The 26,142-nt window shown below is 56.3% G+C and overlaps 11 protein-coding genes across 11 annotated transcripts; 6 read left to right on the top strand and 5 right to left on the bottom strand.

Annotated features, from left to right (window-relative positions):
- Positions 1–243: 243 nt before the first annotated feature.
- On the bottom strand, positions 244–1,259 carry PG986_011440 (P-loop containing nucleoside triphosphate hydrolase protein; the record flags this gene model as incomplete). Its single annotated transcript, XM_066847662.1, has 3 exons — positions 244–866; positions 1,009–1,038; positions 1,184–1,259. 3 exons carry the CDS (start codon positions 1,257–1,259, stop codon positions 244–246), a joined length of 729 nt encoding a protein of 242 aa, XP_066697153.1.
- Positions 1,260–1,727: 468 nt separating this feature from the next.
- On the top strand, positions 1,728–2,466 carry PG986_011441 (uncharacterized protein; the record flags this gene model as incomplete). The annotated part of the gene is made up of 2 exons (XM_066847663.1): positions 1,728–1,934; positions 2,203–2,466. 2 exons carry the CDS (start codon positions 1,728–1,730, stop codon positions 2,464–2,466), a joined length of 471 nt encoding a protein of 156 aa, XP_066697154.1.
- Positions 2,467–2,994: 528 nt separating this feature from the next.
- On the bottom strand, positions 2,995–3,564 carry PG986_011442 (uncharacterized protein; the record flags this gene model as incomplete). The annotated part of the gene is made up of 1 exon (XM_066847664.1): positions 2,995–3,564. The coding sequence occupies one exon, from the start codon at positions 3,562–3,564 to the stop codon at positions 2,995–2,997; it is 570 nt and encodes a 189-aa protein (XP_066697155.1).
- A 2,243-nt stretch (positions 3,565–5,807) lies between these two features.
- PG986_011443 (uncharacterized protein) lies at positions 5,808–6,690 on the bottom strand (the record flags this gene model as incomplete). Its single annotated transcript, XM_066847665.1, has 2 exons — positions 5,808–6,107; positions 6,514–6,690. The coding sequence occupies 2 exons, from the start codon at positions 6,688–6,690 to the stop codon at positions 5,808–5,810; spliced, it is 477 nt and encodes a 158-aa protein (XP_066697156.1).
- Positions 6,691–7,513: 823 nt separating this feature from the next.
- PG986_011444 (NAD(P)-binding protein) lies at positions 7,514–8,688 on the bottom strand (the record flags this gene model as incomplete). The annotated part of the gene is made up of 4 exons (XM_066847666.1): positions 7,514–7,947; positions 8,032–8,133; positions 8,219–8,531; positions 8,638–8,688. 4 exons carry the CDS (start codon positions 8,686–8,688, stop codon positions 7,514–7,516), a joined length of 900 nt encoding a protein of 299 aa, XP_066697157.1.
- Positions 8,689–11,969: 3,281 nt separating this feature from the next.
- PG986_011445 (glycosyl hydrolase family 76) lies at positions 11,970–13,538 on the top strand (the record flags this gene model as incomplete). Its single annotated transcript, XM_066847667.1, has 3 exons — positions 11,970–12,060; positions 12,177–12,898; positions 12,975–13,538. 3 exons carry the CDS (start codon positions 11,970–11,972, stop codon positions 13,536–13,538), a joined length of 1,377 nt encoding a protein of 458 aa, XP_066697158.1.
- A 1,177-nt stretch (positions 13,539–14,715) lies between these two features.
- PG986_011446 (uncharacterized protein) lies at positions 14,716–15,117 on the bottom strand (the record flags this gene model as incomplete). Its single annotated transcript, XM_066847668.1, has 1 exon — positions 14,716–15,117. The coding sequence occupies one exon, from the start codon at positions 15,115–15,117 to the stop codon at positions 14,716–14,718; it is 402 nt and encodes a 133-aa protein (XP_066697159.1).
- A 2,110-nt stretch (positions 15,118–17,227) lies between these two features.
- PG986_011447 (uncharacterized protein) lies at positions 17,228–20,134 on the top strand (the record flags this gene model as incomplete). Its single annotated transcript, XM_066847669.1, has 6 exons — positions 17,228–17,332; positions 17,453–17,572; positions 17,780–18,290; positions 18,355–18,659; positions 18,712–19,149; positions 19,214–20,134. 6 exons carry the CDS (start codon positions 17,228–17,230, stop codon positions 20,132–20,134), a joined length of 2,400 nt encoding a protein of 799 aa, XP_066697160.1.
- Positions 20,135–20,676: 542 nt separating this feature from the next.
- PG986_011448 (uncharacterized protein) lies at positions 20,677–21,491 on the top strand (the record flags this gene model as incomplete). The annotated part of the gene is made up of 2 exons (XM_066847670.1): positions 20,677–20,729; positions 20,783–21,491. 2 exons carry the CDS (start codon positions 20,677–20,679, stop codon positions 21,489–21,491), a joined length of 762 nt encoding a protein of 253 aa, XP_066697161.1.
- A 762-nt stretch (positions 21,492–22,253) lies between these two features.
- On the top strand, positions 22,254–23,470 carry PG986_011449 (uncharacterized protein; the record flags this gene model as incomplete). Its single annotated transcript, XM_066847671.1, has 2 exons — positions 22,254–23,054; positions 23,162–23,470. 2 exons carry the CDS (start codon positions 22,254–22,256, stop codon positions 23,468–23,470), a joined length of 1,110 nt encoding a protein of 369 aa, XP_066697162.1.
- Positions 23,471–23,995: 525 nt separating this feature from the next.
- Positions 23,996–24,496, top strand: PG986_011450 (uncharacterized protein; the record flags this gene model as incomplete). Its single annotated transcript, XM_066847672.1, has 2 exons — positions 23,996–24,095; positions 24,204–24,496. The coding sequence occupies 2 exons, from the start codon at positions 23,996–23,998 to the stop codon at positions 24,494–24,496; spliced, it is 393 nt and encodes a 130-aa protein (XP_066697163.1).
- Positions 24,497–26,142: the final 1,646 nt, after the last annotated feature.

Genomic DNA, 26,142 nt, shown 5'->3' on the forward strand with positions numbered 1-26,142 from the left:
ATATACACAATTTCCCAGGCAAGCCTTCTTGATGTCCAAGCATAGCAACTACATATCTTGCCGGCACCAGGCACATTACCACCAAGCACATATCTCCTTCTCATGCCAGCCATCCAACCATCATTTCCCTTTCAGGTGACAACGGCTGGAAGCTATCCAGAACTCCAAGCGATACCTGGGAATCCAAGGTTACGGGAAACCTCTCCGTCCTCTCTCTCTCTCCCCCCTAACCGAGCTCTTCCCTCACTTCTGCACCCTCCACTCATCGTCCTCCCGACTCACCACAATCTCGTCCACCGTGCCCACCCGCTCCCGCACGATCTGCTCCCCATTCACCAAATCATTCTCATCCGCCCGCCTGCCGGCCTCCTCCTCGTCCTTCGCAATGCCCGCCGCCACATGCCGCTTCACCAGCCGCCGGCGCGCCACCGCGAAATCGACCTCGACGAACCAGCGCCGATTCATCAGCCCCGCCGCCTCGCGCCACGGCTCCCGATCCAGCGTGAGGTAATTCCCCTCGAACACAACGATGCGGTGCCCCGGGAGGATCGCGATGTCGTTCTCCTTGGGATCTTTCACCGCGTGGTCGAACGAGGGCGCGTGGATGGCTTCCGAACTGGTCGACAGCGGCTCCCGCAGCGCCCGGATCAGCTTCAGGTACGATGCGCCGTCAAACGTAAACTCGGCCCCGCGCCGCGCGTGGGCCTGCGCCGGGTCCGGCATCGAGGAGAGCTGGGCGCGCGTCAGGTGGTAGCCGTCCATGGGGACGAAGGCGGCGACGGGGACGCGCTCGACGCGCTCGGGGTGCAGGGTCGCGTGCCGGGCATTGAGGCGGTCGGCTACGATCTGGGAGAGGGTGGTTTTGCCTGTGATGTGTGTAAGTAAGGCGCAGCGCGAGGAGAATTGACCGTGCACGAAGTGCTTGATCATGTGCCCCTGCTAGGCGGCGGAGCCGGCTCGGGATATGGCAAAGGTAGGAGGAGCCAGGGGCAGTGGTAGACAACGTACCTGAGCCGGGGATGCCAGCTATGGCGATTACTGTGATGTCATGTTAGACTCTGTCAACTTTGATTTGGAAGATCATGATTCTAAGCTCCTGTGCCGTTCACAGTCGAGTTGAATTGAAATGAGAACATGGCTGGCGAAGACACGATGTCATGACTTGCCGACAGGGGGAACTCACAGTAGCGGCGGTCCTCGGGAGTCTTCTGGAAACCCTCCCAGGCCTGGTCGACCAAACGAGTGACCTGCTCTTCCATTCTGGGCAGTCCAGATCTAACAAACAAGAAGTTGCAGTGGTGTTTCTAGTAGCACAATATAACGAAGAAATAGGTATAATTAGATGATAGTAAAGATTGTCCAAAAAGAGTATGCTTCTCCGTCTGGTTTCACTTCCAGCCTGAGCTGCTGAGCTCGAGCTTGCGGCCGCTCCCAGCCAGCTAAAAGCCTGCCCCTCCCCAAACCCCACCAGAAAGGAGCCCCCTCCCCACGCTGATGTCAATTCCGTCGCCATCTAATAAGCATTGGTTTTCCAATGAGGCCGTTACCCACAGTCACGCGACAATAGTGCATTTGACCGAGTCCACTCCCTTCTCATCCCATGCGAAAGACGAGAAGGACATACGAGCAGCCGGAATTGGGGTTTCCAGTTGATGCAACCTACATCATCGAAGCTCCGCTCGCAAGAAAACAACTGCATCCAAACACTCGGAAACGAAGAACTGAAAATGGCGGACCTGGAATCGGACCTCTTCGCCATCAGCCTGTCCGACGACGATCACGATCCCGAGGCCGGCGCCAGTGCCACGGCCACGGCCACGGCCACGGATCCGACCACTCATTCCGCGGCGCCGCCGGTGGATCGGACGGGTCAGACCGAAGAGGAGTTCCAAGCCGTGCGGAGGGGCTACAGGGTCAAGGTCGAAAACGGAGATGTGAGCTTTCCTTGTTTCTTTTGTTTCTTGTTTCACCCCCATCCACGATCACGATAGACACCCCCTCCCCGCGCATTGCCCAGACCATGCTTGCTTGCTGTTGCCGGCGCATCAACTTCTATGTCATCATATCCCAGTCTCTCATATTGCCATTTCCCCCTCTCATATTGTTGTTTTCCCCCTCCCCTCCCCCGACAATCGCATGGACCGTATTTCGTGACTCGTTCTCTGTTCCCTGGCAACGTATCGCTTATGCCTTATCATGAAGATATGGAAAACCATCAAGTTGCCATTGGCGCCAAAACCTAAGAAGCACGAAACTCAAGAGTTGCTACACGCCGTCGAAGAGCTGTATTTCTTCCGCCGCTTCGAAGAAGGCGCCGCCTTTGCGCGCAGGGCGCTCGGCGAGGCAGAACAAGAAGAAGAAGCAAAACGTGAGGCGACGCTGGATGCCGACACGCGCAGGTTGCTGAAGCACTACGAATCCCGGTGCAGGGAGCGGTCAGCAGCAGCCGCTACAGCTGCATGCTAGCCATGACAACAGCTACCAAGGAATGGCGTGCGTACCTGGCGCTTGGCGAGACACCATACCCATATAGATTATGCAAGTCATACTGTGATAGATACGAACTGCGGCACACATGAGGGGAACTTCGTGCGGGGGGGTGGTTATGTTGGCAGAGTTGAGTAGAGTCAACATTACTGATTGTCTAGTTCTATGTATTTCTAAAATGTCTCTCAATGATCAAAAAGGCTCGGTGGTATGTTCAGTGACAGTGACCCCGGCGATGTCGCTTTCCACCGCCAAACCAATCAATTGGGGGGGTATTGTAATCCATATAACGCCAAACTTTTCTTTCTCGGAATATCAAAATCCTCTGAAACGCCGTCGCCAAATGCAGTCGTCTATCGTCGTCTTCTTGTCTTTAAAGAGGGTAACAAAGCCGCCGGGCGCGCGCTCAAGTAAGTGTCTGTGATCTTACGAGCCGACGCGGGACGGACATGGGTCTGCTTTGCGTGTTGCTGTAGATGAGGGGGGAGAGAGTACGGAAGTAGTATCTCACGCCATCATCAGCTGGCCGCTCTGCTCGCGCTCGCGCTCCTCGGCAAAAGCCCGTCGGCTCATGGCGAGGACGCACTCGAAGCCCTCCTTGCCCTTGGCGGCGTTCTCGCGGAAGCGGGTGACGAGCGCGTCCTCGATGTTGTTCTTGATGCGCTGCCAGCCGCCGCAGAGCGCTGTTATGCGGGCGTCCTGGACGAACTGGGTCTGCTTGCCGTTGATGGGCTGGTAGACGACCGTCTCCTGAACCTTGACGAGGTTCGACATGGTCAGGTTGTGCGAGACCATCGTGACGGTCTTCTCGGCCGGGTTGACGTACGACGTCTCGAAGACCTGGCTCGTGTCGGAGCTGCCCAGCAGGGACTGCAGCCACTTGGGGGCGGACTGTTGGCACGTGATGAGACGTTCGGTGCGCAGGATGCCGGTTTCGGGGTCGACGGAGCGGTTGAGGGTGTCGACGGCGATGACGTGCGCGGACTTGTCGTTCCAGGGGCCGTACTTTTGCCAGTTGGCAATGGATACCTCCTCCCAGGAGTAGTTGAAGGTGACCGAATTGGAGAAGACCTTCATCTTGGCGGTTGTGGGTGGAAGGTGGATGTGTGTGTTGTGTGTGTGTGTGTGATTGATTGAATCCGAGATGAACTCGAAAAGAGCTCGAGTGGAAACAACAAAACCGATCGCGAATGAGTCAGGCAGACTCTGTTGAGGGGTTTGAGTTGTGTTGGTCGTTCGGAGATCCGACAGACGCGGTGGTTGCTTTGCGTTCGCTTTCGCTTTGACTTCTTACTCCGGAGATGCGGGACGAAAGTGAGTCAAGGACGAGTGGCCCAAGTCTTGTAGTCTGTTGTCGGGGGATAGAAACAGTGGGAAACGACGGGTGGATGATATCAGGAAAGAGTATCAAGAGGAAAAACCGTCGCGCCGTCGTCGGGGTTGTTTGTCGGTATATAATGAACGTGCTATTGGCGACTAGGAAAAGAGGGAAAAAAAGTTCGACGCCGAATTTGAGGATTAATCAATGTGAAGAAGTGGCAGGGGGCCTTGGGGAGGAGGCAGAAGCTAAAAGGCTAGTCTGGAGAAATTTGGAATCCAAGCAAAAATGCGGGCTTTATTTCTATCAGCGATCACGCATTGGCTGCCAGCGGCCTGGTTCTGGTGTCTGGTTCGGGTTCTGGGTGCATGTGCCCGGGCTATCCATCCATCCATCCATCACCCTGGCCCGAAGATAAAGACGAAAAATTCCTTCGCAGTTGGAGCGAGCATTACAGAACTACCGTGCAATTGGTGACTTGGCCTGGCCGCTGATTGGCCCGCATGCGGCCAAAACCGGAGCAACCGATACCTTCCTTACCAGTACCTTCCAGGCCCAGCTGGGCCTAGCTTGCCACCCTTCAGTGTGCTTCAGTGCCCTGAGTTCGGGTCCAGCAGGGTCTCAGTGGCCTCAGTCAGTAGGTAGGCGACGGTCCCTGGGAAACCGTCCCCTTGGCTTGTGATTTGCCCCCGCCTATCCGGTTTCCCCGTGCCACCGAGCGAGCGCTTTTCGAGACCGGCCGATGACGGAAATCTGGAGCACAGCCGTCCACCAGATCGCCTCGGCTCCCCTTGGTGCTTGGCCCTCCTCTCGCCCTTTCGAACCATTGACGGCCGGATCTGATAATCACCAACCAGCCTTGCCCAAGTGGATCCTCGGGGTCTTTCTGCAATCGCTGTCCGATTACTCGCTGCCCAGCTCGCTTCTCCAGTTAATTGCGAGGCGATCAGCGCGATGATGATGGCTTATGACACATGCGCTGGGAGCTGAGAGACAGGAGGTTGAGGTGAGGTAGCTTCAACAAATACTTGCTTCCCACAATTTCGCCTGCTCGCGTGTGAACACCGCCCAAACGATGGTCAAACGGCGACGTTGGGTTTGTATACGCCCATCATCTTATTTGAGTTGTTGGACTTCAGTGCCAACTTCCGCCATCCTCCTCGGCTGGTATCAGCCTAGGTTCGCCGCGTAGCATGAGTCGTTGAGAAACATGCACGTGCTTCAATCGCCCTTGCCCATCAAGGTAAAATCAATAGGACTCAATACAGTTTCCCTTTGCGCAACCAATTATTGTGTATCCCATGATTACTATTGTGGTAGTTGGAGATGAAGAAAGGACGCTGGACTTGAACCGATCTGCACCAGCCAAATTACCTCATATGCTACGTGCGTATTGTACCAGGCTCACAGGGTAGGAAGCGCAAAAATATTGGGTAACAAGCCTCGTGTCGCTGGAATCAAGGTCAGCAGAGGTCAGAGCTTCTCGGAACTGGGATTGCAGCTTGCGCCCTGTTTTGCAAGTCAATGGTAAATGATGAATACTTCATAGAACACCCAATTCCGACAACAGAAAACAAGCTTCCACAAAAAGAAACCTATATAGATAGGGTCCTTCCAAAAGCAAGGAGATTTGCCCACCACTGGAATCGAACCAGTGATCTTATGATGTCGGTCGGTCAGAAACCCAATACTAGTCATACACGCTTTACCCCTAAGCCGAGCGGGCTTTGAACGCTGGAAAACTTGGCCGGTACAATAGACTAAGAAGAGGAGCAAACGGATTGAGGTTCATGCCAGAATAGGAACGACTTTGGGGGTACTGAATTTCTACCTGATAAGCCCGTTTGCCAATTGCACGACCTACTAACCTTTACATCGCAACCGCCCCGACGGGGTTGGGAGCGAATATCGTCCCGAATATCATGGATGCGTCGTATTGGGATACGCTTGGCCACCCCGATGGTGCCAACGACGAACGGCAATGCAGAACGGGGCAGGGAGCCTAACGATATCGAACCGGCGATCCAGTCTGGCCGTACGCGATATACATGGGAAGATGTACTTTGCGTACTGGGAGTGGCCGTCGTGCGGCGGCTTTCGGAGAAACGAGACCGTCGCCACCGACTCGCAGACCGTGAACGCAACCGATCACCCAAGTCTCGGACAGAAACGCTCTGTCAGTACGGCGGGCCACAGCTCCCGTCTCGCGAGCAGAGCGATACGCGCAGGCGCCAGCGGCAGGATATTGATCGGAGCTGCCAGTGCTGCAGCATGAAGGAGCACCCAAGGCAGCCGAATGTACCTACTCCGCGTCCAGTGATGCCTCCTTCAGCCGCCCACGAGGACCCGGTTGCGGCCAAGTCGGCCAATGCCGAGAAAAAGGGAGGAGGCCATGCGCCAGGAAAGCTCAGAGAACGGCGGTAGCAGGGAACCGCAGGTGCCAGTCGTCCGTACCTCTCGTTCTTGCTCTGCACCTCCGACCATCCGCGAAACCCTGGCTGTCACCAAACCGCTCGATGTGGAACGAAAGGGAGACGATACACAGCGAGGCCCCATCTTCGGCTCAAGCGCGAGGCTTTACAGACGAAAAGGAGGTGGTAGTGCAGAAAACCCTTTCTTCCAGCCTCGACGTCAGGGTTCCCAAGTATACTCTAGGGCTCAAGAGTCCCGTCCGACTGGTGTCCGCCTTTTTGCATCGCCACTAGTACCAGCTTGTAGTCCTGAACGCGATCGGGTCCCGAAGCCCCAGGAGAGGTGGCGCTCTCGGCATCGTCCTCGCTGGCGGGTTTGCCTACCACGACGTGATTTTGGGAGAGTCGGGATGGACGACATGTGGACTGAATAGCATCCTTGAGTGGACGTAGGAGCTGGCCATGTTTGATCATGGCTAACGGCATCGTATTTCCTACTACACAGGCTTCACCACAAACGTGGCTCGGGGGTAACGCTGAGTTCCACAACTCTACACCAAACCTCTGAGCTTCTGGCAGTTTCACTCATCTGGCCATGTCGCATTGCTCTTCCAAGGTATTTCTTTCTGGCATCAAGAGGTTCGTCGCCGACCTCGCTATCTCGCGCAGTCTCCAGACAAGGTGCAAGGTTCCGGTCAGAGATTGGTGGGAGGCGGGGGACTCCTGGATCGCTGCATGTGCTGCGTCGCCCACCATGGATAAGCGATGCCCAGGACAAAGTTAGTTTTCGTTGACATCCATCCCCCCTCTCAATCGGACCCATCAAGACCGGCTCCTCGTCCCATGCATTTCTTCTGTCACTGACCTGGCCATCAAGTAAACGGATAAGCGACCGGTATTTCAACAATTGGCAAACCCAGTCATTTCCAGGTGACATAGTATAGTGGTCAGTACAACACGTTGTGGTCTAGCATCATAACTGTTCCGTGTAGACCCCGGTTCGATTCCGGGTGTCGCCAAAACCTTTTGCCTTTTGTTCAGATTCGTCTGCATCCATCCATGATTTGGCAGTCTTGGACAGGAAATACTTTTGGCACGTTCCGATATTCTGTTCTGGGCTTGGTAGTGCAGTGCAGTGCAGTGCAGCCCTTCGAAATGACCAATTGGCATGCATGGCTGATGTGACCCACGATGGCTTGCAATGGAATGGAATGGATTGGAAACAATGATCGAAGGGGAAATATCGGACATGATGGCAGCAATGCTTTTCCTATCTGGCGCTATGCAAGAGCCTAACCTAAGCCGAGATCCCCTCCTCCCTCTCAATCTCCTCCACGCCAGGACACCACTTTTCCTGCAGCTTGGTGTCCAGACTCAACCCGTAGACGTCCTTGGGCCACCACTCGCCCCAGCTCGTCAAGAAAAGCTGCTCCGGGTCCGCGGGCAGGTCGTCCCGCGTCAGCGCCGCCAGGATGCTCTGCGCGCCCGTCGCGACGCTCTTGGCGTCCGGGTGGTTCGGGTCGGGCCCCTGCTGGCCTGCCGCCATGTGCCGCGCCAGGTTGGTGCCCGGGATCAGACCGGGAGAGACGGCGACGACGGTGCACTTGGCGTTGGGCCTGGCCTTGAGGGCCCGCTGCCACCAGTGCGCGCCCAGGAGTTGGGTGAATTTGGTCGCCGAGTAGACGCTGCGCTCGGTCGCGGGGTGGCGCTTGTTGTCTTGGTCGAGGACGCCTTGGTAGGCAATGTCAGTGATCTAGCTCCAAAAGAGCGTGCAGAACGTGTGTAGTCAGATTGGACTGTGCAGGTCCGGCTTACTGGTATCTGTGACGCCCCGGATCGCGCCGGAAGACACGACCACGATGCGGGACCCCGAGGCCTCGAGTTTGGACCGGAGCAGGTGCGTCAGATAATGTTGAGCTGAGGGTAACGTCAGCTAAATAAAGCACACTCATACGGGCGGCATCGTTCGCAGCATGCGGTGCTGGCTTCGCCGGCCACTTACCCAAATGGTTGACCAGGTACGAGTCGCTCCACCGCGACGTGCCCGAGCCCGGCGCATCGTCGTTGCGCGCCATGCCCGCGTTGAGCACCAGGTAGTCGACGGGGTCCTGGCCCAGCTTCTGCAGGGCCTGCTGGGCGAAGCTCTTGACCGTGGCCAAGTTGGCCAGCTCCAGGGGCAGGATGGTCAGGCTGTGCCTGGTGCCGTCGTACTGGAACTCATCGTAGGCGGCCTGGGTGCGCTGCGTGTCGCGGGCGCCCAGGATGAACTTGTACGGCTGGGTCTGGGCGAGCAGCTGCTTGACCAGTTCGAAGCCCTGTGGCGAAAGGTTAGTAAGTAAGCAATGTAACTATATATAGCCATGTAGTAGTCGCCGAATGTTCCTGGTTGGGGGACGAGGCGGGGCGTGAGGGGAAGCTTACGAGGCCAGAGGTGGCGCCTGTTGCGACAATCGTCTTTGCCAAGTTGGCCATGGTTTGCAAGTGAGTTGATGTAGTAGGCCTGTGACAAGACTTCAATTGGAACAGAGAGGTGTCAGCCTTTTATATTTAGACCACCTGATCTTTATTATATATATGCAGCCGAACTTGATATCCAGAGAAGCCACGATTACCAAGACTCTTTGTCACTTGACATTTGTAAGCGATTGCTGTGCCTAGACGGAGATAGTCGCTTGTCCGGCGGGATCAATGGCGGACATCTACGGGACGCCGACGCGTTTCTTCTGCTGCCTATCACCAACGATCCCCTGATTCCATATAGCCTCGCCAAACAGAGTGTAACCAAGTGCGCCACTCAGAGTGCCTCAGCTACCTGTATTTATGGGCAGATGCGATTCGGAAACCCGAGAGTCTCTTCTTGCCGGATGGTTGCAACGGCGGTAGAGACTTTGTGCTGATCCTATCGGGCAACCTGCTTTGCAACTTTGATGTCACGAAAGATAGACCTCACAAGTGTAGAATCGTTTAAACATACATGCATACACATGTACTTTTGCGCGAACACGTGCGATTGTCTATTCAATGTCTCCGTGCACAATGGTGTGAAGTTGGTATCTGACAGTTGGTATCAATGCCGATTCAAGGGTGCTGGCGGGGTTGCGCCCATGCCCATGCCCATGCCCGTGCCCGTGCCCGTGCCCGTCCGGAGCACTCAGAACTCCCCAATTGTGTAGTCGACCACAATGGCCCTCTCAATGAGCGGGCCATTGGTTCTTACGAAATGCTGATGGGCCGGATCGGTCTGGACATAGTAGTCCCTGTCCTCGGTCGTCGCAAAATGGACAACAAACGCGTATTGAATGCCATTCTATTGCATGCATGTCGATTCAGCAACCGAGAACCGGGAGCGGTGGCGACGGCATGTCTAGGGGGAAACACCAACCTGTAGGCCCTCAGGGGAGTTGTCTTTACCGCCCGTCAAGGAGGTCATGTACGGTTTATTGGACCGAGGATGCACGCATGCCTCTTTCAGAGATAACATATGCTTGCAGGCCTGGACGGGCCAAGTCAGCCACAGCCATGAACGACCCCCAACCAACGCTAGGCGGCACAGACCTTTGACACTGCCTCAGCACTTGTGCCATCTTTGAAGCGGAATTGCACGATGTGTACGACTGTCATTGTATTCTCGATTGTGTGGGAGGGCTGGTGGTTGGGCAGTAAGTATTCACTTCGTGTCAATGGATGGATTGGTGATGGTTGCTCCGATGCTGGGAGAGAAGCTCCCAGCAGGTGCAGAGGCCTACTAGTACGTAATTGATTTCTGCCCGGGCCGGTCCACCAACTGAGGTCCCTCCCGCAAGCTCCCGACTCTGGAGTTGGGTCGTGCAATGGATGCTACCTACCTTTCTTTTCTTTTTCGCTTGCACACAGCGCCCGGGCAAAAAGCAATTCAAGGCCAGGTGAAGTGGCTGGTAGAGACCATGATTTTTGCTTCGTCGATTTGTCCAGCCAGGATTTGAGGCGGTTTGTAGTGGTAACGCACCTCAGCTGCGGTGATCCCAAACAGTGCATCAGAATACGAGACGGTGCAGCAGATCGCCCACCCATCGTCCCACTAGCCCGTTTGCCCGTACTAATACACAAGAAGGTCGGTCTGAACATCAATTGAAGTTGGGAGGCAGAAATTCTAGCCCTTGCTGCGGAGTTTCTCGCGCCCCAGAATAACAATCCCCCAAACCAGGTCCGACTCGCGAATCCACCCCCAGAGCCATCTCCATGCTTCTTTTCCATGCAGTGCCCCCCCCATATCAGATACGTCCAACTCACAAACTCATATCGTACACGCGTTCCGCGTAGCCGATGGGAGGACAATAGCGCGACAGCTAGAATGAATGGGTGGGACTTGACATGCTGAGAGGCTGTGCCGGCTGGCTTACGTATGGCCCTTCCCTGCCCCTAGCCTGCACGAGATTTCATTTCCCTGTCGAAATCCCCCAGGGCCAAGCCGGGCGCTAAGCAGCAGTCTGGGAAAACAAGCCTTTTATCTGGGTCGTATGGGGCACCACGTAGGGGGCTAGGGAGACTAGGGGGCCTGGGGCGACTTGGGAGCCCTGGAATATCCAACCGTCTCGCGCCAGCTTGACAGCGAGAAGCGAAAGGACCCCACGTCAAAAAGCTTGACCACGGAGGCTGTCGTGGTTTATCGACGAGTCGCGCGATGGTCCATTACCGACATGAACACCTGCCTTTTCTTCTTCTTTTAGATTTTGGGTTTCCCGTCCAAGGAGATGCTACGGTGAAATGAGACAAAAAATCAAAGCCCAGCCGCGCTGCTGTCCATGTCATTCCAGCCCGATCGCCCATGGCATGGTTCAGATTGTCGCAAGTATCAATTGAAACACGTCCGTTCTAGCCCCGTGTCCCCGCGTATGTGTGTGTGTGTGTGTGTGTGTGTGTTGATTGTTCCCCGTTGGTTCAGATGTTGTGATGCTCTGGCTGCGGTTGGTTGGTTGGTCCTGGTCACTCAGGCTCAGGTGGGCAGAGCAAGAATGAACTCTTGCCCACGAATCCCTTGCCGGCCTAGTCCAGTCTAGTCGGCATGCCGTAATCTCACAATAGAACGAGGAGTCGAGGACCTGTTATCGACCAACTACAGCACCACTACGCCCTCTACGTCTTCAAGCGCTGCCGTTTTCCCGTCCGGCGCCACTCGCTCCTCACCCGCTGACGTCTCCCTCTCCCTTTCCCTCACCCTTACCTCTTCTTTTTTTTATGTGCCTTATCAGGGAGGGGCTCATGTCGGCCGCGCAGTCCCGATTCTCGTATACCCGGTACGCTTGAGGATATATAGTTCGAGGGTACACTGCGCCAAACTGCAGCTCTTGATTCAAGTTCCCGCCCCGTCTGAGCTAATTTGCGAGTTTGCGCCCTCACCCCCAAAACCACTTGCTATTCACCGCCCATCCATCAAACACTTGGCATCTCTTTTTGCAGGCGTCTTCATTCTTTGCGCGAGCGAATTACTTAATTTTTGCGTCCTTCTTTCTGTTGGAAGTAAGGACACCCGCAAGCTTCGTCTGCGGCGAGTGTTTGTCCCCCAGAGTACAGGGAAAAAAAAAAAAAAAAAAAACAGGTCTCAGGACCCGACTCGTGTGTGACAAGGTGGTGGGAGCAACAGGCTGATTCAAGCGCCACGCGTGTCGCTTTTTTTCTTCTTTTCTGCTTGGTTTCTTCTTCTTCTTCCCTTCGTCTCCCCGTCCCCGTCGCTCGTTACTTCCAAGTCCCAACTCTCGCCGAGTTGCCACTTCATGATGGCTTCGCTCGTTTGGCGCGCTGCCGCCGCGCTTCTTCTTGGCATCACGGCCGTCTCAGCCGCCACTACCTACTCGATTGATTCCGATGGTACGCACCTCCACCCCCTCCCCGTCTGCCGGCGCACTTGCTCCCCGACATTCAGGGTCTCCCCGTTGGCAGACAGCCGGCGGTGCGCGTAATCATCATGCTGACTCATTTTCCAGATGCCATCAAAAAGACCTCCGCGTCACTTGCCTACGAGTTGATGACTTACTACAAGGGAAACCAGTCTGGCCAGACGCCCGGTATCCTTCCTGGACCTCCTCCTGCTGGCGACTACTACTGGTGGGAAGGAGGCGCAATGTGGGGGGCCATGATTGACTACTGGCACCTGACGGGCGACGACACCTACAACGACGAGATCACGCAGGCGCTGCTTTGGCAGGTCGGGCCCAACCAGGACTACATGCCGCCCAACGTGACGGCCTCGCTGGGCAACGACGACCAGGGCTTCTGGGGCATGACGGCCATGCAGGCGGCCGAGGAGAACTTCCCGAACCCGCCCAAGGACCAGCCGCAGTGGCTGGCGCTGGCGCAGGGCGTCTTCAACACACAGGCCGACCCGAACCGGCACGACAAGACCTGCAACGGCGGCCTTCGGTGGCAGATCCCCTTCAGCAACAACGGCTACGACTACAAGAACAGCATCGCCAACGGCTGCTTCTTCAACCTCGGCGCCCGCCTCGCGCGCTACACGGGCAACCAGTCCTACGCCGACTGGGCCGAGAAGACCTGGGACTGGGTCGTCGGCGTCGGCTTTATGGACGAGAAGTACAACATCTACGACGGCGCTCACGTCCAGAGCAATTGCACCGACATCAACCGCGCCCAGTTCTCCTACAACAACGGCGTCTATCTGCTGGGCGCGGCCCACATGTACAACTACGTAAGTCGCAGACAGGAGTCGTTTAACTTGACCCATCTAAGCCCCTACGGATGGCTAACGCGGATATGCCTTCCAGACCAACGGCAGCGACATCTGGCGGAAGCGGACGGAGGATCTCCTCAACGCCACGCTCAACACCTTCTTCCCCAACAACATCGCGTTCGAGATCTCGTGCGAGCAGCACATGACGTGCACGACGGACATGCTGAGCTTCAAGGGCTACGTGGCGCGGTGGATCTCGACGGCGACGAAGATTGCGCCCTTCATGGCGGAGAAGGCCCTGCCCGTCCTGCGGGACTCGGCCGCGGCCGCCATCAAGACGTGCACGGGCGGCGCCAACCAACGGGCGTGCGGCTTCTCCTGGTCGACGGGCGCGTTTGACGGCAGCACGGGCGCGGGCCAGCAGATGAACGTGCTTGGCGCGGTCTCGTCCCTGCTGATCAATGAGGCGAAACCGCCCGTCACCAACTCGACGGGCGGCACCAGCGGCGGCAACTACAACGCCGGTATTGGTGGGGACGACTTCACTGGCCACACGGCGCCCATCACGGCGGGCGACAAGGCGGGCGCGGCCATACTGACGATACTGCTGCTCGGCGGGGCGGTTGGTGTATTTGGATGGATGAGCGCGGGCGTGTAGTAACGCAAGCAGAGCGCGGCGCGAGATGCCATGGCAATCATGAGTTGAAGAAGCGGCCATGGTGACGTTGTGAACCTTTTCTTTTCTATGAACATAGTAGGGCAAACAAACCGGTTTGAGATGTCGCGTCCAGTTTGTATCATTTTGAGGGAGGCGTTCAGAGCGACAACGGATATGGATCGACGACAGCACGGTCGAATGGATAGGCGTCGTGGGTTAGTTGAGTAGAGACACCTTTTCGCGAAATCGGATTCGGCATGATTGCCCATGAGATTGCTGGTGTGCTGTGTGTTTGGGCGCTTCTTTGATGCCGTGAGAGGTGGAGGGATGACCTTTGCGCTTTGTTCCAAGGATGCAGGACGAGAGGAGTCTATCAACGTTTCTTGCTAAAACCCAGCGGTGAGAGATCGCGTGATGCGTCAACGTGCCGAGTGTGTGGGCGATTCCCTGACACATGGGAGATCAGCATATGAACTCTGCGACTTGTTCCAAGGGCCCAGGACCAGGAAAGAGGGTACATGCGTTTCTTGTCAAGCCGCACCGGTGATGCAATCGCATGATATTGATTTGCTCGGCACATCAATGCAGCAAATCCATAACGGGTGGGTGGTCGCTTTTAATAGGACCCGGACTTGACGCAGTGCAGTTCAATGTCTGGGTCTGTCTGAGGAAGGTTTGGTTGGATGTCAGGATGATACGGAGTATGTACTGGGGATTGTTTTTGATCTTTGTGGGATAATCAACGATATGGGCTGCTGTAAAGCGCAAGTTTTTCAAGCAAAGCCACTCAATCGGTAGATTGAATATCCTCCGTGGCGCAATTGGCTAGCGCGTCTGACTGTTATTCGAGTAGCAATCAGGAGGTTCACAGTTCAAGCCTGTGCGGGGGAGTCGACTTCTCTTTTTGCTGTTTCTGGCAACAGATCTCATAATCATCTTTTGCCTACGGCTTTCCATTTCAATTTCTTGTTATTTTGACCTGTGAGCAAGCATGGTGAATAGAGGCTTGTGTGCCCGTTTTGGACTTGTTCTTGTGTTGCCTCGATTGGAGTTGGTCTACTTGGCTTGAATAAGCAGTCTACCTACCACGACCCGTAAGAAATCGCTTCCAAGTTCCTACAAAGTTCCTTCCCGACCTTGTCTCAAGTTCAATTCTCTTGAGGAGCCTGCGTGCATTTCATCCCCCATCGCGAACGCAAAATGCTTCTTGCCAGCCGGGTTTCCAAGTGGAGCCGCCCAGATGTGGGTTCTTGAGCATGCAATTGGTAAGAACGTTGCTTGCGTTGGTCGCCTGAGAGTTGCCGGTGCTGCAGGCATACCTCCGGTCCTGAGGTTGGTGTGACAGCACAGTCGCACGTCTCCGACTTCTTCGTATGCGTGCTGCAAGAGTTGGTCCAGCGAGGCCTAGACCTTCCGTTCGGTTGCAACCGGAGATCAGATCACGGATACTGTCCTGGGGAGCATTTGGGGCCTGGCTGGTCGCACTCTGATACGTCGTCCAGACCATCAACTTCCAAGTCGACCGTACTGAAGATTGTGCCGTCTTCAAGAGGAGATGCGTCTGGCAGACGTGCGCCATATTGCGAGACCTGTGCCGCCAGATGAAGTCCTCGCCAATTGACGGTCTAGCATCAACCGAGCTACATCATGCCGCGGCAGATGATCCTTGCCACTGGGCCTCACCATTCGTCCTGTCGGCTTGTTCGAATTCGATGATATGCATAAGTGGGAGAAGGTAGGCGAGCGCTGCCTTTCCCCCCACCCCATCCCCCACCGGCGCCTGCTCCAGATCGAATGGCAGCTCAGAGTTTCATCGGCGCGGGACTGGGCAAGGCAAGGGTGAGCACCCGCTCGGTCTTCGATTTGAGGCATGGCGATTCGACTGCCCTGGTCGCTCGAGGCGAGGAGGCGCTCTCCGGATGGCCCTGCGAACTTACCAAATGTATGTTCCGGCACCGGTTTGACGGCAAGCTTCATGGAAGATCTCCTACGCCCTTGGCCAAGGGAAAGGATCGCCGCTCGTATCGAATGACGCAGGGGGGTTTTCCACACCCTGGGGATCTGGGAGGTCGGTAGTATGTAGTAGCTGCCCTGCGGCTCGTCGCCTCCTGAAGCAAGCCTTTGGAGCTCAACGGCATGCTTAGTGTGATCACATAACCCATGCACTATCATGACCTCGGTTTTCGATGGGCACGTCGCATTCTGTCAGATTTTGCTATGGGGTAGCACCCGGCTTTTTCGACGCGCCGATCGCATGCCAAGCAACCGAGCAGTGGAAATGGAGATCCCAACGACTCCTCCTCCTCCTCCAACGGCGGGCCCATCCGGCTGGATGGTACCAGTAGCCCGTTGAAATTGAAACTAAAAGTCCACCCAGGCCCACGGCATCGAGCCTCCAACTCCACGACGACAGCAACCTCCACGAACTGCCGTCATGCTCTCGGACCGAGGTCATTGAACTCTCCTTGACAGAGGACAGCGCATTACACTTTTTCTTCCTCTCTTCTGCAGTCAAAGTCGGGCCACCCGTCGGCGCTAGTCTCGTGTCAAGGCTGCCGGCACTTGACCCATACGGGTCAATGGGGGTGTTCACACTATCCATGATCCGAGGTTGTTGGTGCTGGCAGGCTGGGGCGTCGCAAACTATCGGTGCCTGGGGCGTCATGCACTGCAGTGGTCACAGTCCTGCGATTATATTACGTTACCCTGTCGCGAGTGGAAACAAGCGGTTTCTCCCAATGCCATCCCTCAACGGCTGTAGGGCTGCGGCCGTGAAACTGAGCTGGGGTTGTCACGATGAGGGTTCAAACTTCCACACATTCCCTCGAGGGTGGTTGCTGGCTGACCAATAATGCCATGACACCATGGAAGAGAGAGCGCATGGAAGGTCGAGCAAGCGTCGAACTCTGTTTGATGGCAGAGCCAGCGTAGGGCCGGCTTGGTTTCTTTAAGTACGGGCTGGCCGCACCGGATCTAGGAACCCCCCCTTTCCCAAAAGCGGAAGTTGACAGGTGAGGATGAAACGGCAGGCCGGCACTAAGTGGGACGCGATCGTCCTAGGCGTGTGCCAGGAAACCTCGGCTGCTCGGGCCCCGAGGAAATGTGGGTTGGAAGCACAGGACGTTTTCCTTAGCCTGCATCTGTCAAGCGCGTGTATCGGGGGCTCGCAGCTCTCGGGCTGCGGCGCGCATCTTATGAGTTGCGGCCCTTTCGCACTCCCAACATCCCGAGGGCGCCTCTTTGCTATTGTTCATTCGCTGCCAACCCTTTTCTTGGGAGGAATCCGTTACATCAGGACCACCAGACCAGCTGCTTGTCCCGAGAAATAAGCATACTTGCATCGTCATTTGTCTTTCATCCAATTTCTGTTTCGCCACCTTCTGCATCCGGTCAAGCCCCGAGCCGGCTCCGAGCGGGATCGAATATCGGCTCCATCCTCCACGGCGGATTCGGAGATAGCAAGTCCAGCCCTACGGGTTGTCGTCTTGGACGGGGTTGGTCCGGCACATCGCAGCATCGTCCCACTCTGTGCTCTTGGCACTCGCTTAATGCATTGGCTGTCGGCTCTGCCTTCCAATTATTACTATTGCTACAAGACATAATATTGGCAAACAACGCCACTTGCTACTGGCACGTCGAAATCGCATTGGCCCGCCACTGCCGCCGCCCCCACACACGCGAGGATGGATATGCAGGACCGCGGGGACGACGATATGATCAACGAGGAGGGGGAGTCTGGCGACGAGGGTTCAAATAAGGACCCATCGCACGACGCGCCTGTCCCACGCAGAGCGGTAAGTGGCACCGGAACCCGATCACCGATCGGCGCTACCCCATACCCCGGCGGTGCACATATCGCACATGTCACCAATAACCTCGTATAAGTGTGACTGACATATCTAACCATTATCTAGTGTGACCCGTGTCGAGCAAGAAAGGTGCGTATACTCCCTCAGCACATGATCCTTATCCAGCCAGCCCTCATCTCACAAGAAGTCCACGCACCAAAAGCTTCAGTGCTAACTTTCGACCAGGTTGGTTGCGATAGAGAAGAGCCATGTTCGAGCTGTGTCCGGTCAAGGACAAAGTGCACCTACACGGCGTCGCAAAGTATCAGACACAAACGACAACGTGTTTTGATATCGACCCAATAGTAAGTACTCCCGCACGCGTGTTGGGTTGGGTGGTCACACGAGTCATGCGATTACCAACATACTCCATGGTTGTGAGACTTCATCAAGATACTAACACCTTCCACCCCGACCAGTGAGAGGAAAATTGACCGCATCGAGGAGCGCCTCTCCGAGGTGGTTAGTGAGCTGAGGAACCTCGCGGTGGCTCAGCACACCCCAAGCAGGGCCGTCGACCGGTCCGCGTCACAACCCGCCGAAAAAGTTGGCTTCTGCATGTCGACGCCCACGTCCAACTCGGGCGTGAGCTTCTACAACACGACGAACCATGCCGAGCCCCCGGAGCCCAAGTTCGAGGGCGGCTCGTCCATGACGGCCCACACCAACTTCGCCCGGACCTTCCTCGACGAGGCCGTCCGGGCCGGGCCCCTGAAGGACTTCCGGCTCGAGCTGGACGACACGCTGAGCTCGCTGCAGGAGCTCGTCAAGGCGCAGCAGACGCAGCTCAATGTGCCGAATTCGCCGACCGAGGCCAGTGCGGGCTCGCTCAGTACGGGACAGTCGCGCGAGCGGCCGCTGCCGGACGTGCAGTTGACGATGACGTGTTTGCGGATCTCGAAAGGTCAGTGCTCTGTTCTTCTTGGTAGACTGTGTTTGCTAATGTGTCCAATGATGGGGCCGTATAGAGGGCTTCTCTGTGAGCTACCTGTCACTATGCGGCATGATCTCGCCGTCGGTATATACGGATTACGTCCTGAGGGTCATGTTCTCGCCGAAATTCTCCGACGCCGAGTACATCATTGTGCTCTGGGGACTCACGTGGCTTTTCAAGGAGATGAGTCTGGAGGTGGACAAGCTCGAGCACTGTCTCCGGCCGGAAGACCTGGAAAGGGAGGCCACGAATTGTCGGAATCATCTCGAGGCTGCCCTGGCTGCGCTTCCTTTCCACATGCCGGCCTCTATAGATAACGTGATCGCGTTGGGACTTGCGGTAAGAACGTTGATTTCACCTCTTTTTGGACGATTCGCTGACAGCGATTCAGGCGGACTACTCGATAGCACGGTCAAAGCCGTCACAGGCCTGGTCGTTCATCTCCGTGGCGGCCCAGATGTGTCTTCATCTTGGTCTCCACCGCGGCGCTACCTGGAGGGACGAGTCCCCCACCGCGCGGAATCAGAACGCCTGGCTGTTTTGGAACGTGTATGTCCTCGACAAGGGACTATCCCTTCGCCTGGGTAGACCCTCTGTGATCCAAGACTACGACATCACCGTGCCCATACCGACATCGAGTATCGACCGCCACCCGGCCATTGAGCACTGCCTCTTGACGTGGATCAAGGTGTCCCGGTGCCAGGGTCGGGTGTACGAACTTCTCTACAGTCCTGCGGCGCTGGCTCAGGGTGACGGTATCCGGACGGCGAGGGCGCAGGGCCTGGCGGACGAGTTGCTCTCCATTATGAAGGAGAAGAAGAAGATAGAGGTTCGTTTTTCCCTGGCTACTAATGACCTACCCGTCGTGCCCTGCTAACGTACAGCGATGGTAGGAGCAAAATCTACCCACGTGGACAAAGACAATCGCGTTGGAAGACATACAGTACATCGCCGATTCCGACGAGGTGCTTCACCACTCCATACTCACACTCATATACCGTGCCGTGCCGGTGCCGAGAGGGTCAACCTCGACCTTCACCCAAGCCTGCATCGCCTCAGCTCGGCAGGCCTTGGGGAAGCACGATAGCTGCATGGCCATCTTGACGCCATACGGCTCCCCTTTTATAGACATCTACTTCCAATGGCATGTACTTTCTCTTTCGTCGACAACCGAGAACCACGCTAACACTACCCCCAGGACCATCTTCTACACCCCCTTTATCCCCTTCATCGTCATCTTCTGCCACGTCATCGAGACGACGGACCAGACGGACCTGGACCGGCTGCACAGCTTCGTGGCGTCGCTCGAGCCCGTCTCGCAGCTCTCGGAGCCCGCGGCTCGGATGCAGCGCCTGTTCCAGGTTCTTTACAATGTCGCGCTCAAGTACGTCGAGGTCAAGACCAGCCGCGAGCAGCAGTCGGTGGGGCGTGAGCTCGATACGTACCTCAACGCGCTGGGGTACGGGCCCGCGCCCACGTATGGCGGGATGGGCGGTGTCGTTGCCGGTGGTGTCGGTGCCAATAATGGTGGGAACGGCGGCAGGTATCATGGGAGCAGCGATATATCTGACGCCGGGAGCAGCCACCATGCGGCGGCCGCCGCCGCCGCCGCAGCGCATCAGCGGGCGAGGAGCGTGAGCAGTGCCCGCATGAGCACACCCGGCATCACGACGCAGGCCCACATGCCGCCGGCGCCGTGGTCCGGCTACCAGGCCATGGAGGGCGTGAGCCTGCCGCAGCAGGGCATGCTGCTGAGCGGGTGGTTCAATAGCAGTCAGCAGATGATGGGGCTGCTCGAGGACGAGACGCTGTAGAAGTACTTCCATGTAAATAAAAATTGAACTACAAACTGTACATATGCACACCATTGTGAAATTAGATGCCCTGGATTTGTGGGAATTGGTTCGTGATGTGAGTGAGGGTTTAAAGGGGATGGGGGAGTTCATGGACAAGCTCGGGGATGTTCCCGGGTATAACTAGAGGCTTCTTAGATATGGCAGTTTGTAATCCATTTTATGTTCAACGTATAACTGGTTGCTACCTCCGTTGTGAATGCTGGAAGTAAAGTGCGCACACGACAATCAGAAGGGCTACAATTTCTTCTCCCACCCTGAACTTCCTTGCCTAGCTTCGTAAGCTACAAAGCAATCTATCATTCCAGAGACATAACCACAAACGTGGTGGCCGACGGGTCTGCGATGGACGAGATCACGAACTCCCTGCAGGGAGTCTCTGTCTCAAATACTGCCGCCTGAGTCGAAGCCTTCGCTCTTACAGCAGCTCCTGGACTTGCCTGTGGAACTATTTCAGCATGTCCTAGCGGAAGTCCCCTTTGAGTTCACGACAATAACGCAACATGGGCATCCTACAGAGTCGTGCGCTCCAAGTCAACCTACCACCCCTTCCTCGGTCTCCTGGCGCTAGACCTCCCGGACCGGTACTTTTACTGCCACGGGTGCAAGCGACTGCACCCCTTCTACGACGTGGCCACCGAGATGTCGCCCGAGAAGCTCGGCGCCCGTCTGGCGTCGGCCGCTAAGGTCCCTCGCTACCGAAAACGCCACCGCCTCTGCGAGGGGGGGCTATGGCGCTAAGGGACGGGAGCAAGTCGACACCCGCGAGCTGTTCACAGCCGAAGGAGGGGAGAGCTTCCGCATCACGTACCGCCAGGTCCGCCTCATGCTGCACCACGTCCGCTACGGCCACGGCATCCCTGCGCGGTACTTCTGCAGGGAGCTATCATCGCTATGGACGAAGGAGCCTCTTCGTCTTTCTCCTCCTCGGCCTTCTAATTCTTCCGTCTTGTCGGCACCATCAAAATCATTACTAGGTATGCCTCCACGACCTCCCCTACCGCCAAGATGGCGCCGCCGGGCCTATGTTGGCGTAGACGATTCCAATTGCCTGTGCCTCCTCGACCAACACGAGCTCCTGTACGGCGGCCACGACGCCCAGGTCGTGCGGCGCTTCCTGGACCAGACGCCGTACCGGGTGTGCCCGCACCTGGCCACGCACGACCCGTCCCGACGCAACAACAGCAGCGGCACGGATGACGATTCTTCGGATTCAGGCATCTCTGCGCCACCGCTTACGGTGCGGGCTGATAGGTACGGCTACGGCCCCTTCGTGACGCGGCAGCGGTGGGAGCTGCGCGAGACCCGGCGGGACTGAAGCCACTTCACCCGCCTGCCCGCCTACGGGCCCAGAGGATCCCGTGTCGTGCCGCCCCTGCTGTTTCGGAAGGACCGGTTCAGCGGGCCGCCTTGTTCGCCCGGGGTCGACTCGCGGTCAACGATGGTTTCGTGTCGGGGGTGCCAGACGAACTGGCACGTGTGTACGGGGTGGCTGGCGCAGGATCATCGGCGGGTTTACGGGTTTAGGGATGACACCAGTGGTGGTGGGGATGTTAGGGGGAAGGTGTGGCTTGCGGTGAGCCAGCGGAAGATTTTGGGAGCGCACCTTTATCGTGACCGCTAGGCTTTGGAGAATTTTGGATGTAGGGGGTTGTATCTGTTTTTACGGGCAACTTGCTCCGTGTACATTCGTTTTCTATTTGGCTTACTTGGTATGAGTCGAAGGGGGGAGAGGAGGGACGAAAAGACAACTGTCAACTGCCATCGCAGTCAGAGTGGTCAATAATCAAGCAACATGAATAATATCACGTCACCTGAAGTCCACGTACTAGGGAGCCAGACTTCTTGAATTCATTAAGCTCCGATGTTTTACTGGGTGAATAACAATCTTGATCGCAACCGCAGAATACGCAGTGGCAACTACGGACAAAGTTCAAGTGTAAATCTCGATCGTACTTAAAAGGATGGAATTTTCTTCCTTCCCCTAGGCCCTGTCACAACCTAACCTATCTTATCGTACAAAAGCGACGGGAAAATATTCCGATACACGACAGCGACAGAAATGGCGTCGCATACCGCCATGACACAGCCAAGTGACAGCACCATGTCTATTGCTGTGCCATGCAACGCCCCGTCTCCTTTCGACTTGCTGCTGGAGCTGCCTATCGAATTATTTGATCTCGTCATTGAGAAGCTCCCTGTTCCGTCTCAAGTAGCACTCAGCATCACCTGCCACGCCGCACGGAAGCTGCTGAAGCGTCACCTCAAGAACTTGGACTGGACCTCCTTCCGCCGCGAGTGGAGTTTTCCGTTTCCGGAAAGGCCTGTGCCTGCCGTCGAAGAAGACTGCCGCGAATTCCTGCGAGATAACCTCGGGAAAGACCTCGCCGATCAATTTGTTTACTGCGGCGACTGTGTGACGTTGCACCGGGTCTATGATGCCGCCACCGAGCTTTCCCAGGATTTCAAAGTGCCCACCACCGGGCTTCCCACGCGTGAGATTCCTTGCCGGTGGCGAGACGCCGAGCCGCGCTGGTTGTTCGACGACGTCGGCGACAGCTTCTCTCTGAGCAGGCGGCAGGTCGCGCTGGTGGAGAGGCACTTTCTGCACGGCGATGGCCGCGGCATCCCCGCGCACCGTTTCTGCAAGGAGACTGAGACGCCGCGAATGCCCGTGTCGCCGGCTCTCTGGAAACTCCTGCTCTCCCCGGACCCGTCCCCCGCTGGCGCCGGCGGGTCGAACTGCACCCAGATGGCGGCGACTACCTTTATGGTTGGACCTTGGTCGTGCGGCACGAGCTCGTGGTGCCCGACGGTACGGACAAGAGGACGGCGCGGCAGTACCTCGACAGCGCGCCGTACTGGATCTGTCCGCACCTGCGTACGCACTCTGTCCATGGGATCCGCGGCGGCGGCGCTTCCCGCGCCGCCCACATCCGCATCAACGGGGAATTGATGTGGCTCGTGGCCTCAGGGAATTGCCTCCAGAAACGCGGGGAGGTGAGCCACCACCCGCTCCTGTTGGGCGGCGAGCGCGCTCCCGGGGCCGACGTCGTGACCGCCGGCGTCGACCCGGTCTTCGACGGGAAGTCGCGCCCAGGGATCCATTGCCAATATTGCCGATTGGGCGGTTGCTGGAAGGTGGGATCGGGATGGTTAACGCAGGCCAACGACCTCCAACACGACGGCTCGGCTGCTGGTGAGGGTGAGGGAGGTGGCAGTGGCGACCCCATCGGCATCAAGGACGACGAGGGCACCGTGTGCGTTTCATTGGCCATGCGTACTCTTGTCATTTAGCATGGCGATACAAGTGAAGCAGTCCTCGATTGGCGTCGTATCACATGCTTGACTGTGCCAAGGAAAGTCAATATCCCATGACGTTTTATTTACGAGGCTGGCGGTAACCAGGAACAGCTCTGGATGCGATGAGTGTCAGGGAGAGGGGGGCCTTGCTTAAGTAAGTAAGCTCTGCCTGGCGGCTAGACTGGTCTGGCCCGAGCTGCCATCTCCGACAATTTCTGCTGATGTTCTGATACGTCCTCTTTGTCATGGTGCGCTGCGTGCTCTTTGTCATCTTCATGACGCGCTACGAGCGGGCGCACGGCCGATGATGAAACTCAAGAGCTGGGAGCTTGACGCCCTTGGAGTCTCATGGTCCCCCCCTCTAGTGGCGGGGGAGCAGTCAGGACAGGTGGTAGCTTCGCTAGCTAGGCAGCTATTGGTATTTATCATTATTCTTATTCCGCAAACCGATGTCTGCTCAATCCAGATTTCTGTGCTTGGTCTTCCAAAAGCAGCACCAGCAGATCATTTATCTCCAAGATGTTAGCGTCACCGGCCCAGACGGGCGGAAAGGGGGAGCAGTGCGTGGTGTGCGGCGCCAACGAGCGTCAGCATGACGGAAAGTGCTCGTCTTGCGGCGGTAAGCTGTTGATGCTGGATTCTTCATCGACCAGAGCATCTACCTAGCTTTCAAATAGGACATTAGCTAACCCGCAAATCGATGGTATCGCAGACTCCCAGATGACAGACGGACCCGACCACCACCACCAACAGCAACACCGGAGCCACAACGACAGCCAATACGACAAGGACGCCACGGGACAGACAAAGTGGTACGACAAGCACCGCCCGTGCGAGGACGGCTCCGCCCACTTCGGCGAGCTCGAGCTCATCACCTGGGGCGGCGAGGAGGCCGGCTGGGAGCTGGGCTGGGGCCGCACCCAGGTCTCCGAGGTCGAGTTCATGAAGAAGAAGTACGAGCAGGATTTTGGCGGCAGCGACGAGCAGCTGTTCGGGTACTGGCCCCAGGGCTTCCGGTGAGGCATAGTCGTGTTGTGTCTACAGCCCACGTATGGCGAAGCTAATATGGCGATCGACAGATGGACGTGCTGCGGCACCACGGGAGACATGTCGTACGGTTGCGACCACCACGGCACCGGCCCTCAGCCGTGTGGGTGCGACTACTGCGGGTAGGCTACCTCCCAATCGTTCTAGTACCTCCTCCATGTACGTCGGAGACTGATGATCATCGTCCTGCTTGCCAACAGGACGGGCATGTCCCCTCCCGGAAGACCTCTACTACAGCAAGCTCCCCGAACGCCAAGGTCTACACCTCGCGCGCGGGCCGGACCCTCGATCCCACGGCTTCCACGCCATGATGAGCATGCAAAACTTCAACAACTACGAACTCGCCATGTAAGCCAAGCTCTCTCGCTTCATCTCTAGCTCTCGTCATTCGCTCGTTTCGTCCCATCTGTGATGGAGAGGGCAAAGCTCAAGATTTGAGATCAATCTCGCAGGATCGTATTTGGTGGCCTATGATCAATAACGGTTTGGGGCGAGGCTAGGCGTTTCGGAGGGGATTCGACGTCTTGAATGGGACTTCGTCTGGAATCTACTTTTTAGCTCCCCCCCTTTTTTCGACGACACCTAGCCTCACCCGAATGGTCCGTTCCACCAGCGCCGGTTCATTGGTTGGGTACGTGCTTGTATGGGGTTGGGGTTGGTTTAGTTGTAATTACCAAGATTGCCATGTGGCATAGCACCACATCAAAAAGCAGACTCATCCACGCTCATGGTCATCCAGATTCATAGTGTCACCCAAGAAGCAACGAGTGGGCTTTGGATACCAAGCTATCATGGTGGTTCCTTCTGGTGGTAAGGTGGACAACGGTCTCAGAAATAGCATCCGCTGGCGACTACATAGTAACTTGGCTGTATTGGAGCCTAAGTCGGGCTCCAAGTGAATACAGCATGGATGGTTGTGTGCTTATTTTCTTTGCGCCCGCTTAGATAAGTTTTGAAAGATTGTGCATTTTCGTAAAGGGGCTAAATAAAAATGTGTGGCTGGTTGAGCAAAATATCACGAACCTTAACCAAGGGCTATAACATATTAACGGTTCCTTAAGATGCAACCCCCTCTAGCTGACCCCCCCCTCACTAACCCCCTAAAATAAATATAAAAATCAATAACAACATTAATAAATAGGTTAATTAAGCAACACATACTGCATTTTAAGGTCTATTTCGGCTCGTGCGCACTATAATAGAGTCACCCTTACTACCAGCTCGATTTACATCAATTTCCACCACCTTACCGGCGCCCCTTTTCGGCCTTTTCTTTAACCTTCCTTCTCTAATGTCCTCTTAAACCTCCCTAATATTTACTATATAAACAAAGCCCTTATTAAAGTCCTTATCGACCTTCCTCTTCTTCTAAGCCCTTATTTTTTCTAGATCTGCCTCCAAACCGGCCTTTTCCTGCTCCAACCGGCCGATCCGAGCCATCAAATTATCAACACTCTTACCGAGCTTTTTCCACAGCAACCTTTTAATTAAATCACCGATAATAACCTCTACACCAAGCATCGCAGCCCCTAAATCTTTAACCTACCGGCTATTTTTCGGCGTCTCGATCCTTCCAGCCTTCGGTTCGGCCGGCTGGCGCGCATCCTCGGCGGCAATAG

The sequence above is a fragment of the Apiospora aurea genome (assembly GCF_038362705.1).
Source record: "Apiospora aurea strain CBS 24483 chromosome Unknown utg000007l_segment0_segment0, whole genome shotgun sequence".
NCBI lineage: Eukaryota > Fungi > Ascomycota > Sordariomycetes > Amphisphaeriales > Apiosporaceae > Apiospora > Apiospora aurea.